At 39.4% G+C, this 13,408-nt stretch overlaps 1 protein-coding gene across 1 annotated transcript; it reads right to left on the reverse strand.

Moving 5' to 3' along the window:
* Positions 1-28: 28 nt before the first annotated feature.
* On the reverse strand, positions 29-10,957 carry LOC115059894 (synaptic vesicle membrane protein VAT-1 homolog). Its single transcript, XM_029527641.1, has 6 exons — positions 10,334-10,957; positions 7,517-7,724; positions 5,357-5,527; positions 5,086-5,175; positions 4,634-4,872; positions 29-3,184 (listed from the first exon to the last, which is right to left on the reverse strand). The coding sequence occupies exons 1-6, from the start codon at positions 10,727-10,729 to the stop codon at positions 2,999-3,001; spliced, it is 1,290 nt and encodes a 429-aa protein (XP_029383501.1). The 5' UTR covers positions 10,730-10,957; the 3' UTR covers positions 29-2,998.
* Positions 10,958-13,408: the final 2,451 nt, after the last annotated feature.

Genomic DNA, 13,408 nt, shown 5'->3' on the forward strand with positions numbered 1-13,408 from the left:
GTACATGAAAAGCAAAAAAAAAACAAAAAACAAAAACAAACCTGTTGCTTTACTTTTTAACTGTTTAACTATAACAATCCCAACTCAGTTTTATTTAACATACCTCATAGCTTTTATTAAATGTAGGTATATCCTTATAAAAATTATGGTGTTGTATAAAACTGTGTCAGTAAATGAGTCATACAAACATCAGTGTGTCTGTTGAGACGGGACAACCCATCAGCTGACAGTCACTCTGCATGTACATACGTGTAAGAATGACCCCTGCTGGTTGCCATTTGATTGTTATAATCAAACAAAAAAGCAGCTCTTTGTGGGAAAACGGATAAAGGTCATTTAAGTTTGTAAAATTAAATGTCACATTGACTTTGCTTCGATCACATACACCCTCTTTTTCCACTGCATTTTTGTATTTTGTTGATTTGGGATGACTGGGATAACCCTAACGACAAACATAATTTTGCAAGCTTTCATTTAGTGTGGACATATCGATATAAATCCTCTAACTTTTAACATTTAACTAATTCTTAGTGATATGAATGAGAATTGCAGAACAAAGGGGGAAAAGTCATCATCTACTCAAAGCCACACAACAGAGTAAATTCAGATAGCTTAGATTTGAACATCGACACTTAAATATATGATATATATATGAATTCTCACTGAATTTAAGTGTGTATAAAAAATGAAACAGGCACCATTGTTATATCATAAATGCAGTAACATGACAAACCTTTCAGCCCTTTATATGAGTGGTTTAGAATCTCATGTCTACCAACATGGGCACTTTGGCTTTAGTAAAAGCTAAAACAAAAGTTTAATATGAATCATTTCTGTAAGTATGTCTGAACAGGTAAATGTGTGTTATTTAAAAGACTTTATCATGGGTAAATACTTTATTTGGCTCTGTGAGGATTTCATGGTGTATAAAACATTTGTACAGACTCAGGACTATCACCTGTAATAGGCTTAGTTTGCTGTGGACCATATATATATATATATATATATAATTTATTTATTTATTTATTTATTTTTTAAACAAGGCACCGTTTTCAGTTGAACACTAGATGTCCTTCACTGCATGAGTGAAAACTCAGATATAAACTACTTACAGCATCCTCCTTGGAGGAAACATGATATTCGTCTCGCATTTTAGATTTGGATGGCTCGATCTTGACACGAAAGCAAAACCAGACATCTTTGATTTAAATATTACAAACCAATTTGCAGAGACGATTTAGCAGACTCCAGTTCCCCCTGATAGTCCACATCAGGTCTTAGTGCATGCTGTGAGAAGGAAACCTGGCCAAACTTAACAATACATGTCAAAGTGTCCAAAAGGGATAGAAAGACACATATGTAAATGACATAAAGCATTATATGTTACTCTTTGTTACAAGTATTCTTCATAAATCAAAGCAACCTTTCCTGGAGAGGGGATCAGGACAAAAGACAGAAAGCAGGAATGAGAGGGTGGAGAGAGGAATGTGAGGAGGTGGTCTGGTGTAAATGGAGGGGAAAGTCTTTCTTTTGCCTCAGCTTCTGCGTCACCGCATTGAATTACACCCACAGCTGGACAAAGCAATTGCATTACTGAGCCCATACGGCACTATTATACACTATCAAAAACTGAGGCCAAATAATCCATCACTATTTGCTGCAGGACCTTCAGAGATGAATATTGGATGAGCACGGAAATACAAGCTGCATAAGAGGAGTCACTAAGTAACACATGTCGTAGTATAGTTCTGTAAACAGAGCTCCATTCAATTTGAGTTTGAAAAGGCAAGAAAAGCATTTAAGCAGCAGCAGAGCCATAGGACAGATCGGGGGGAGAACTAAACAAAAACCTGCTTTCAAAAGCAGTTTTAGCTCAAGTTCAGCCTGACATTCTTTTGGAAGGATATCTGCCAGTGACTGCCAAGATGTGGGAGTCCCGTTAAGTTGAGGTGAAAAGCTTTAAACTTGGCACAAAGAAGTGAGGAAAGTACAATGAGATAGTGAGCTGGGCATTCCCAAAAGAGACTACAGTATGACAACATACATCAAAGAGCTCAGCATGCAAAAACACTTAAAGACAAGAGTGCACCTCAACCTGTTAAACTGGATTATGAGTGACCACTGTGCTTTGTAATTAATGTCTGCTTCTAATTACTTACATCAAATTTCTACTTTTTAAAGGATTCAGTTAAAGGCTGAGGCTCAGAGCATTAAAATCAATTTACTTATTCGTGAAAAAAAAAAAAACAACAAACAAACAGGGGACCAAGATGAGGAAATATATTTGACGTTTACGTAGAGACTTTTGAAGAACCAGAGCTAGAGTTTATAGGACCGGTCAGAGATGTCAGATGTATCACATGAAGTTACTCCGTCCTTACTCAGATAGTTAGGAATAGGATCAGAATACAGTTCATTCTAACCCTACAGTACTGTGGTTCTGCTCCATGTTAGATAACCTGAAATCAACTATTGAATTCAACTGAATTCAATGAAAAATTCAACTTTGAACTTGCCAGTAAACTTTTTTTATGGAGGTGCTTCATTTTTAGCTCAACGTCTGCATTCTTTCAACAAATTATGCAGATGGTTGAATAATACAGGAAGCCTGTCCAAACAGTCATCATTTGAAGTTGTTATGTCATGTTCACCACCAGATGTACATAAAGTCTAAGGGCTCTAAGAAGTTCTTAAAAGTGCTTTACACATCAGGGCCCATTTAATGTTATCAGTTTTATGTTATAGCAGAGCTGTATTGTTTCTGGACACGTATCAGCTCCTGTGCTAATATACGAGAAAACAGGGGATTTTTTATTTGAAAGTGTTTCCAACACAGACGGCACTTTATAGACATGTTGCACCACAGAACTTTTAAAATACTGAAAAACAATTCATGGCATCTTGCTTCTTCTCTTTTCATTCCTTGTTTTTGACAATCAAACAATATGGAAAATCTGAGTAAGTGTTTTAAAAATACCATCCACATGAACCCTCTTACTCAATCCTTCTCCGCTTTAACTTCCTCTTTGGCCTCTTCTTTTTTCTCACTGACAGCAGCTTCTGTTTTTTCCACAATTTCTCCTGGCTCAGCATCGGGCTTGTCTTCCTCCTTTTTGGGTTCAGGAAGAAGGATGACTTTCCCAATATTTTGGCGCTCATGCATGCGCTTCATGGCATCAGTTACCTGAACAAACACAATATGTGCACAAAAAGGTCATTCTCAATCGAATGGCTGTTGTGACACATTAAAATTCAATTAACTGATTTTTGGGCTTCCTAACTGGCAGAACAAAACTCGTTCATCATAAAGATCCAATGAAGGACCTGCAAGCGATGATGACGATGTTGAAAGTGAATGAGAGCAGTTACAGTAAGTTGGAGGTCAAAGCAATGACTGAAAGATGCTCAAAAACCCATTAAAGTCTGAGGGAAACTGCTGAATCATTTGATAGGTCTTTTATATTATATATCATCATTTGAGCTGTTGTAAACCAGAAAACATTAATTAGAACATTTTTAAGAAGCCATCGATGAGCTACTTAGCGTTTGTTGTACTTGTAATTGTTTGATTTGTCTGTTTTTTCTGTCCAGATTTTAATATTTTGTAACCACTAAAATCAGACAGAAGACCGAAAGACAGAAATGTGTTTTCATGAGACATGTTATCCCCCATAGCAACAGTATGTCCTGATTTTATTCTCTATGCCTTTGCCACATCTGAATTTTAAAAAGACAATAATTATTTGAGCAGCTTGCTCATGAGGAGGGAAGATAAATGACATAACATCAGTGGGTGTCTACTGTGCTGCTCTGTATCTTTCCCATAAATCACCTGCACTCTTTGTTCTTTCCTGCCTCAGTTATTGTCTGTATCCTGCTCACGGACACACAGATGTCTGACAGACTGTCTTGCATCAGACCCCTGCCTATCCTTGAAACAAGCCACAGAAAGTCAAAACACTGACATCCCGACTTGTAATGGATGTCACGGCAACAATTAAGATTGTCACCTAGCAACAACCCCTAAATATGATCATCATCTGCTGGGAAGATTGAGGTTTATACATCTATTGCAGAGAGAAACACACTGGGGGCAGATTTTCTTGAGCTGCGTCGCAGAAGAAGCATCAGAGCAGCTACTGTTCCATTGCATCACCTCTGTGAATAGTTTCCACAGTGATGGAGGAAGTCAGATCCTTTACATATGCAAGTAAAAGTCCTTCGTTGAAAAGTGTGAAGGTATTTAAGCACAATCAGTCTGTGCAACTGTCACACTACAATATATCACCAGGTGGAATACTCCCACGTCAAAATGTTTCTATTATGGATTTGGTTCATTTTTGTTTACTTTGATTATCAAATTAGTCAACCATCAAACTATTTGCAGATTAATTGACATTTTAAGATCTACTCATTTAATTAATAGGAAAGCATCATATTCAGTTAATTCTTCATATGTGTGTGCAATCACTTGACCTGTAGTAGTAACTACAGCAGACAGATAAATGTGGAGTAAAAACTAGTATTATTGCTGTTGTTAAATAGCATTCTTCTCTTTGAAATGTAGTGGAGTAGAAACTGGCTGTTTCTGGCCTTTATCGCCGTATTTACAGTAAAACATGATCAAACAAACCTCCTCAAAGTGATAGCAGGAGTCAATGCGGGGCTTGATCTTTCCCTGCCTGTAGAGCTCCAGCAGCGTCACCATAGCTCTGCTGATGAGCTGCTCATCGGTTATGTAGCCCAGGTGGAAGCCACAGACGGCTTTGTTGGCCTGCATCAGTTTGAGCATGTTGAGAGACAGCTGGTTGTACCAGGTCTTCGCCATGGCCAACAGGTTCTTCTTCTGGCCTGTCATACAATTTGCTACACCTGAAAGGAAGGACAAAATAATGGAATCATGTTTGCTGTGCCGTAGAAAATTTGTTTAAAATATGAGAAATTCTTCCACATAATCACCTTCTACACAGTTAAAAATGATGGGAAAAACTATTACAATGAATAAAACTGAGTAAAATTGAAGTCGTTCGGGTAAAAGCAAAACAAATGTGCAAATATATTAAGAATTGTTTCTTAGTCTCTTACCAAAGACTATAAGTGTTCCCAATGGTTTCAACAAATTAAAGCCTTTCTGGGTGTCTGAGCCACCAAGAGGGTCAAGGACGATGTCCACACCTGCAGAGAGACAAGGACACAAAGTGAGAGGATGTGGAGAAGAATAAAGGTGAAGAGCTTTTTATGTCTCCAAATCAGGTTGATATGCAAAAGAAAGCAAGACTGGTAAGTAAAAAAAAAAAAAAAAAAAGGAGGGAGGGAGGGGGGTGTTCTCATTTTGTGCTTAGGAGTCTTTTCTCACCCTTCGGGCTGATTTTGCGGATTTCCTCCACATAGTCTTTGGTGCGGTAGTCGATGGGGTGGGTTACCCCTCCCTGGGCAATGGTCTCGTGTTTGGAGGCTGATGCTGTGCCAAACACCGTCACGTCAGGCACCGTCTGGCACAGCTGGGTAACAGCAATACCTACACCGCCTGCAGACATGAGAACAGAAGCAACTGTGGGTTTTTTCCGCTTTCAGCCGCAGAGCTTTCATCTGCTGTGTGATCCATCTGTGATTTAATCATCAGGTAATGAACTTAGACTGGCTTTAAGTGATGTACTAACAATGCTGATCTCATAGAAAGAATCATTTAGTACAGCTACTTCCTGCCTGACTCAAACTTGTTCGTTTTTCATTGAGTTCAGTGACTATATCTTTCCACTACCTTACTCAAGGACGATAGGGGAAGTCAGATTCTTTCAGTGAAGGATCTCAACTAGCTTTTTGATTTCAATGTATTCTTTGCCATGCTGTTTTGATGAAAACACATATAAAACATGGAGAGGTGTACAATAGAGCCAACTGCTACCATAAAAACGCTATACTCTTTAGGAAAATAATTCGTTTTTGAAAATCCCAAACTGATTTGGGATTTCAACAGGTTCGATAATCATTTTTCTTGGCTGCAGGGAAACTTTTAAATATATCAACTGCAAGAAGTCCAGCTGAACTTCGGGAAAATGTGATTACAATCAAGCACATGAAATGAGGTGATCATAAAAACATCTGCAGATTTTCCTCTGGATGAGTATCATTTAGCACTGAAACAAAGAAGATATTGAATAGGCTGACAGTCAGAGTAAGATGAAGGGAAAATAAAAAGGGAAAGGTGGACTTTAAGGGCTTAAAGTCATCCATGTATGATAGTGTTTTGGTTGACTAACGAACAAACAGCATTTCCTGGTCTGTATGGCCTTCCAGCATTGAACAATGAAAGATTTTCCTTTTCACTGTGACGACTGACTGGTTGTGCAGAATCCCAACTAATCCTTTCTGACCCTTTCTTGACCCTGAGCTCATGTGACCAATGTGTGCAGGTCAGCTGACAACCACCAACTCAACAATAACTCATACACACAAAAGAGCACCAGACCATGATGGCGCATCTTAACATGCTCTACACTTTGACAACAAGTTGGTGTCCAAGCTCAAAGGTCGCTCCTACCCAGAGGCTGTTAGACCGCTAAACTCCATGCCTCATTGAAAACACTTTCAATTAGTATAGGATTTATTATTAGATTATTTTTGTACACTGCTGGACCTGAGTACAAATTGTCATATGCAAGTATGCAAATGTCAATAAATCACACTTGAACCTTGAACACTGACCTCAGTTGTAAAAGAAGATGTACAGACCAAATACATCTGGGACCACTATTTCTGTTCATCAAGCTATTATTTTAAAATTCAATTGGCTCAGACACCATTGTCTTATTAAGATACTTTTACACATTACAGTGAGAGATAACTGAGGATATGAAGAATTGATATTTTGTTAAAATAGCTCTATGACTTTTAAACACATGGCAAAGCAACAGTGTTTGCTTGCCATATGGTCTCCCAGATGATTATTCCTCATCACAGAGATGAAGCTACATTTAGAGGAAGGCTTAGAAACCTGGAGCTGTTTAACTTGAGCATGTTGCCCAGGAGACTTGTGGAGATGTTTGTTGGATTTATTAGACTGACACAATTAAACTGTGGGGTAGATGTGAATGCTGTAGAGATAAATTCTCAACTTCGATTAATTTCTCAAAAGAGTTTTAAAATACAGTTATTGCAAATTTGAAGAACCCTAAAATGTTTTCCATTTGCTTGATTTTTTTGGTTATTAAACCCAAGAAAATGTCCCAAACAAATATTCAGTCATCAAAGTTGTGGCCTAAATGCCACAAATTCTGTAGAATATTTCAAATATTGAAAAAGAAGCAGTCAGAAGCAAAAGAAAGAAGATATCTAAAATTGTACTCAACTTTTGACATAAATTCTGACATAAAATTGTCATGTGTTCTGTTTTTTGCGTGACACTGATCAGAGAAGAGCGCTTCATAATTTGTTTGCACATCATGATGTCAGACAAGACAGGTTTTATTTTGAAAAAGACCAGAGGGAAATAATGTAGCATTAAATACTCAATTACCTGCAGCCATGTGCACAAGAACACTTTTGCTCGGCCTCACATTGGCCATCTCAAATAGCATCATGTACGCGGTGATGTAGTTGACAGGAATAGCAGCTCCTTCCTCAAAGCTCATCTGCTCGGGCATGGGGAAGGTGTAGTTGGCAGGCACGATGACCAGCTCCTGCCACATCCCGCTGCGGCTCATCGCTATGACACGGTCACCCACCTAAGAGAGGAGAAGCAGGAAGAGATCCATTAGAGGTGTGAAAACATGACTGTTCTTCACTCCAGGAGAAATTAACATCGACACAGATTATTGAGTATTAGACAATGTTATGTGTTCATGTGAAAGAGAAGTAATTGCTTTTTCTATTAGCTCAATTTTTCATCATGTTGCTCTTGAGTATTGGAGAGCGAGAAGCAATTTTTCTTCCCACTAACAGTTCATCTGGTGGCATCGAATACCAAATTGAGGTCAAGGAGGCACGAAGCAGGAAGTCACCTGAAGTGCCTTTGCTGCTGAATGACATAAAAACAACAACAACAACAACAACAACAAAAAAGGCCCAGATTCAACCTTATAGAAAGGACCAGTAGATGACAATAGATGCATCATTTTACTGTAATTAGTGCCATAATGAATGGTCACTGCCATTAATGATTACTTTTCCCGTTTAATTGTTTTTTCCTGCACAGTGTGCTGCTTCCTCTCACAGAGAAGTGTCACTGATGGAGCCAAAAAAGTGCAGGGCACAGGAAGTAAGTCTAATCTGCCTGCAAATACTGCGCTGCTTCCTGTTAAAGCAGCTTCAAGAGCTCTGAGACACACCCACTTCCTGCTACACACAAACCCACGGCCACAAATGTTTTTGTACATAAATATTTTAAAACACCTATCTATCTATCAAAAATATTACTACTACTACTACTACTACTACTATACACACAAATACAATCTGTAAATGACAGTTGCAGTGAGATAGCCTTTCATGGGTAACCCTCCATCCTGATGACAGGCAGATTTTTAGGTTCCTGACATTTCACAACTCCTGTGAGATGACTGTATGAATCATCACTCTGAGAATGCACCCACATTCTCTCTAACGATTCTCTCCTATTTTATTCTTAAGTTTATCTGTTGTTGCACTTGCACATTTGAAATCATTTGCCATAACTCAATCCATGTGCTAAATTTCACTCTGCTTCTCACACGGGTCCATCTAGTATATTTGCAGTTTCTCATGTTTTTCTGCTTCCTTCCAAAAAAGAGCTGTAGGAATGCACCGCTCTCCTACAGGATTCCTGTTTTCTGAAAATGCAGAGATGGTTGAAACAGGAATGAGAGTGGGACAGGAGGAAGAGGGGGAGTGGATTCCACAGTGACACTGAAGGATGGGGAGGGGTAATAAAACTACTGGACCAGTTTGAACCGCTTTGGTATTAACAATAAATTTGATTACAGGATTTTTAATTCCCAGATGCTCTGCCAAAGTTTAATAAATCAGGAGGGTCAAAACTTATCACTGACCTGAAGACTTCTACAAGAATCTGGATGAAAATATATTCCACTGGTAGCAAAGTTTTCATACCAGTTCATGATTTATTTCTAAATCCTGTTGGATATATTCTTCATTTTGTTAAAGATACAAACACAAATGCATTATTTGGAATGTAAATATAAAATAATGGGCAGTAACATATATAAATATACCAATATTAGCTATCAGGAATCTTTTCATTTCATTTCAAGGTTGTGAAATGCTGAGGCACAGACCAAGGTAAGATGCTGAGATCTCCATACACAGCAAATACCAAACCTCCTACCAACCAGTGGTACAGCTGAAGAGTCCTGTTACGTATTCAGCTGTGGCTGCTTTCTGTCTTTCTTGTGCATGGAGGTGCCAGAAAGCACCTCCTGTTCAAAATCAACAGTTGTGGTACGACAGATCCTCGTGCAAAGCAACACACCTGAACCTACAAAAACTAAGGCGCTTCCAAAAAGCAGACAAACAAACAAACAAACAAATTAGTCACTTTTCTTTCATCTTCTGTATGCTGGTTTAACCTGTGCTGCCTCGGGTTTGGAGATCAGCTCTGCGGTGACTGTAGAAAATGTATTTAAACTAAATTACAACTCTCCTCTTAAAAGAGAAATGAGATAAAAACAAGTTCAAAGCTCTTATGATTGTACATTCACAGGAATCTAAAGGAGGCGTGGAAACACACCCAATACATATTCTGTACCTTTTCATAGACCTAATGAATTAAACACCCTTTGGTCTTATCATGGCACATAAATGTAGGCCATTGTTCTGCCAGATAAAACGCTTCAAGGACACATTGTAAATCAAACACGAATATTTCAGAATGGTGGGATGTCACATTTTCCAATGAGACAGCGACTTTCCGCTAAGTTTTTACAACATGGAGACGACATTAATGGACTGGACAGATACAGCACGTCTGCTTTTTCACACTGCATATTAAACTATTACATACACATGTTCTGGATTTTGTATACATTCTTGAATCTTGTTTGTGGTTTAGAGAGGAATGAAGAGTAATAATTGGGGCATATTTCTGTAGGGAAGTAATGATTTCCTTCCCAGAGAAAACAATGAATGGCTGTTGTTTTCAGGATTTTGCCACCCAAGGCTAAAAATGTTTGTTGGCTTTGACTCTTTGAAACCTCTCACAAAATAAATGAAGCCATTAGATGAGAGAAGCACTCTGAAGTGGTCAAACCCAGCTGCACTCACACCGTCAGTGAACTGGCCCAAACCTCCATCCGGTCCTCTGCCCAGCACCTGTGGGTGCCCAGCTGGCCTCACTCACCTTCCTGTCCTTCACACCCTCCCCGACCGCCTCGACCACCCCGGAGCCCTCCATGCCCATGGTGACCGGGGGGGCGGGCAGCAGCTCGTACAGCCCCTGTCTGCCCAGCAGCTCGGCGAAGTTCAGCCCGCACGCCTTGACCCGCACCAGGACTTCTCCGGCCTTCAGCCGCGGCCTCTCCAGCGTCTTCACCTGCAGCCGGACTTTGTCGTAGCCCCCGAACCCGGTCAGGACCAGAGCCCGGCAGGAGAGGGGCTTCTCCTCGGCTGCTGCAGCACCGGACTCCCCGGGAGCATCCGAGGTGGCCGCCGGTGCAGACTCATCCGGTTTGTTCACCTGCTCGGGTTGTTGTTGTTGTTGTTGTTGTTGTTGTGTTGGAGCCTCCTCACCGGACATGATCACTGCTGGAGATGTGCTCTCTGTAGCTCCTCAGTCCAGATCAAATGTTCGGCCTGACTGGGGCCTTTCTGAGGAAATACAGCTAAAAACACAAGGAGGAAAAAAAAGCAAATAAAAGATGCAAGTCAAAGGAAAATGTCCTTCTGAAAACACTTTCTGAAATCTCTCCTGCTTCAGACTGCCAGCTCTTCACAAACTGAGTTTGAAACTGCGTGGTTTCCTGTTTGAGCTGCACTCAACAAGTGTCCAAGGTCAAGACACACGCAAGAAAAATACTACTTCCTCTTCGGCTTTTCACAATAAACACATCCACTTGCCACAGCCCGCCTTTTGATTTCGATGAAGAAATCCTAAAAATGCGACGAATGGCTCGCCTCGCTTTCGTTTCAGGGCGATAATCTCTTAATTTATCCACGATAATACAAAACAAGCAAATCATTAACGAAAGGAGGTGTGCATCCCACCACAGAGGCATCCCACCCAAACATGGAAAAAGAAATAAAAATGCACAGATTTTGTATATGGCACCATCTCTGGTCTCTCAATAATGTCGTAAAGTCCTGAGCAAAACCACACCAGACTTCTATATATATATATATATATATATATTTCCTGCTGAGTTTATGTGCTGAGAAGTATATATATATATATAAAGGCTTGATAACATAACATTGATAACATAAACCACAACCTTCATGATCAAATGTTGACAGCGGGTGTTGAATCAATTTTAAATTAGAAGAGTAACCAATTACAATCCTGTCAAAGTCCAGTTACAGATGTTTGCCATCCAATGTTTGTGGAGGCTCCGCGCTCAACGCCGATCTGGTTTTATTTTGAACGTCAGCTTTGGTAACTTCCTGTCCATTTCGAGCTGTTTTCAGTTGACTTGATTACAATTGGTTAAAAAGTGACCAGCCCGCTTCATTGGCAGAATCTTAGAGATGCAGAGCCAGTGATCTGCGGGAAGATTAAAATCCCGGACAATGGAGCCCTGCAGAGAAATTGGATCTTTTGAGTACACGTTTAGTTCAACAGCTGGTGCAGCTATGCAACTAATTTCAGGACATTTTGATGGGATATTCTCTGAGGGGTGTACGTGAAAAAACTTCCACAGATGTTTCAGAAATTCTCCAACTGTATTCACTAAATGTGGCAAGAAATGTTTCTTCAGGCGAATTTGAGAAAGTGTTTCATGAGGTTCTCTAAAGGCACCAAAAATTAAACATCCAAAGAACTTTTATTGAGCCTTAAAGGCAAACGTTATCAGTTTAACCTTTAACCTTTCAGAGAAAGTTCTCTGAAGTTCGTGAAATGGTTTTCTGAAACTCTTTGGGAACATTCACTGAGGGTTAACCTGTAAGGAACTTTAAGAGATCGTCACCTGAATCTGGACCTTTCTGCACCTTCAGGGAACATTTCCTAAAGTTTCATCTTCAGTTAATTCGCCCATAAGGTTTTTTTTAATGGCTGAAAAAGTTCAGATTTCAGAGAACAATTACACAACCTTTAGGGAACTTTCTCCAAAGGTTTCAATATAGAGTCTAGAACGTCTAACTTTCAGGGAATGTTGTCAAAAGATTTTATGAGCTTTGCACATTATAACTTTGTGTACTTCAAAAACTTGTATACAACCTTGAAGGAATGTTTCCCTCCGAAGGTTGGACCAATTTTACCTTCAGGTTCTCTGAAGGTTGCAGAAATGTTACCTTGTATCTGACATCAATGATGACCTTGAAAATTATAGACGAAAGTCTTCAAAAGTACTTAAAATTACACATAATGATTTTTACTAATGCATACAATTGAATAATGAAGTGCAGCAATATTATACAAGTTAACTGCACACTTTAATTTTGTAGGAGTTTTGAAACGAAGACCTGGGCAGGTATTTGTAATTGTGTATTTTCCCATGGTGGAAATCGTGGAAGATCCACGTTTCCTTGACATTGTTGTGTTTACCTACTTTTGACCAGAAGATGGCACTAAGGCTCTTCTCTGGTTTGGTTCTGTTGAGCAGCACCAGCTCACTGATCTCATTCAAGCGACAAACTGTCGACGATAAATCGAATGATGTTGTTAGACGTACAGTTATTGAGCCATAAAAATAATCCAAACATAAATACAACCAATCCAATATGTTCCCATGTGCCTCTGTTTGTGTGACCACAGCAGAAATATATCAGTTTTTTCTTTCCACTTGGCTCATGGTGATAATGATAAAGCTAAATCATTCTGTAGATAATCTCATATTAAAGGTTTTAATTTGAAATCTGTCAGATTGTCAGTGCTGTGTGAACTGTGATCAGTCTACCTGAACAGCAGATGCACATTCACATTTCATCTGATACTCTAAACTGGATGGGACAGTTCATATAAAAACAATAAATAACGACATGCCAATCACTTGTGACGACTACATTAAATCAGAACCAGAGGAAGACCAGAGGTCAAAGGATTTTCCAAGTAAAAGCATTATTACTGCCTACTGTAACAGCGACGGTAATAATAAGAAGAACAACAATAATTCTCATCATCACCGTCGTCATTCATTCACCCATTCATCAACCTCTCTCAGCCTCAGAGATACAAACATCCAAAACATTTGGCGAAGGCATTACAAGCAGCTGACTTTTAGGCATCAGCTTGCAGCTTTTATTTTGAAACCTCCCAGAG

This window comes from Echeneis naucrates, chromosome 19 (genome assembly GCF_900963305.1).
Source record: "Echeneis naucrates chromosome 19, fEcheNa1.1, whole genome shotgun sequence".
Taxonomy (NCBI): Eukaryota; Metazoa; Chordata; class Actinopteri; order Carangiformes; family Echeneidae; genus Echeneis; species Echeneis naucrates.

Bases quoted from the DNA above. Each gene is read 5' to 3' on its own strand.
- LOC115059894 (XM_029527641.1), bottom strand. From the start codon at position 10,729: ATGTCCGGTGAGGAGGCTCCAACACAACAACAACAACAACAACAACAA. The intron at 4,873-5,085 runs GTAAGAGACTAA...CCTTCCTTTCAG, and splicing joins GGGAACACTTATAGTCTTTG to GTGTAGCAAATTGTATGACA. The intron at 3,185-4,633 runs GTTTGTTTGATC...GTGTTTGTTCAG, and splicing joins CCTGCTATCACTTTGAGGAG to GTAACTGATGCCATGAAGCG.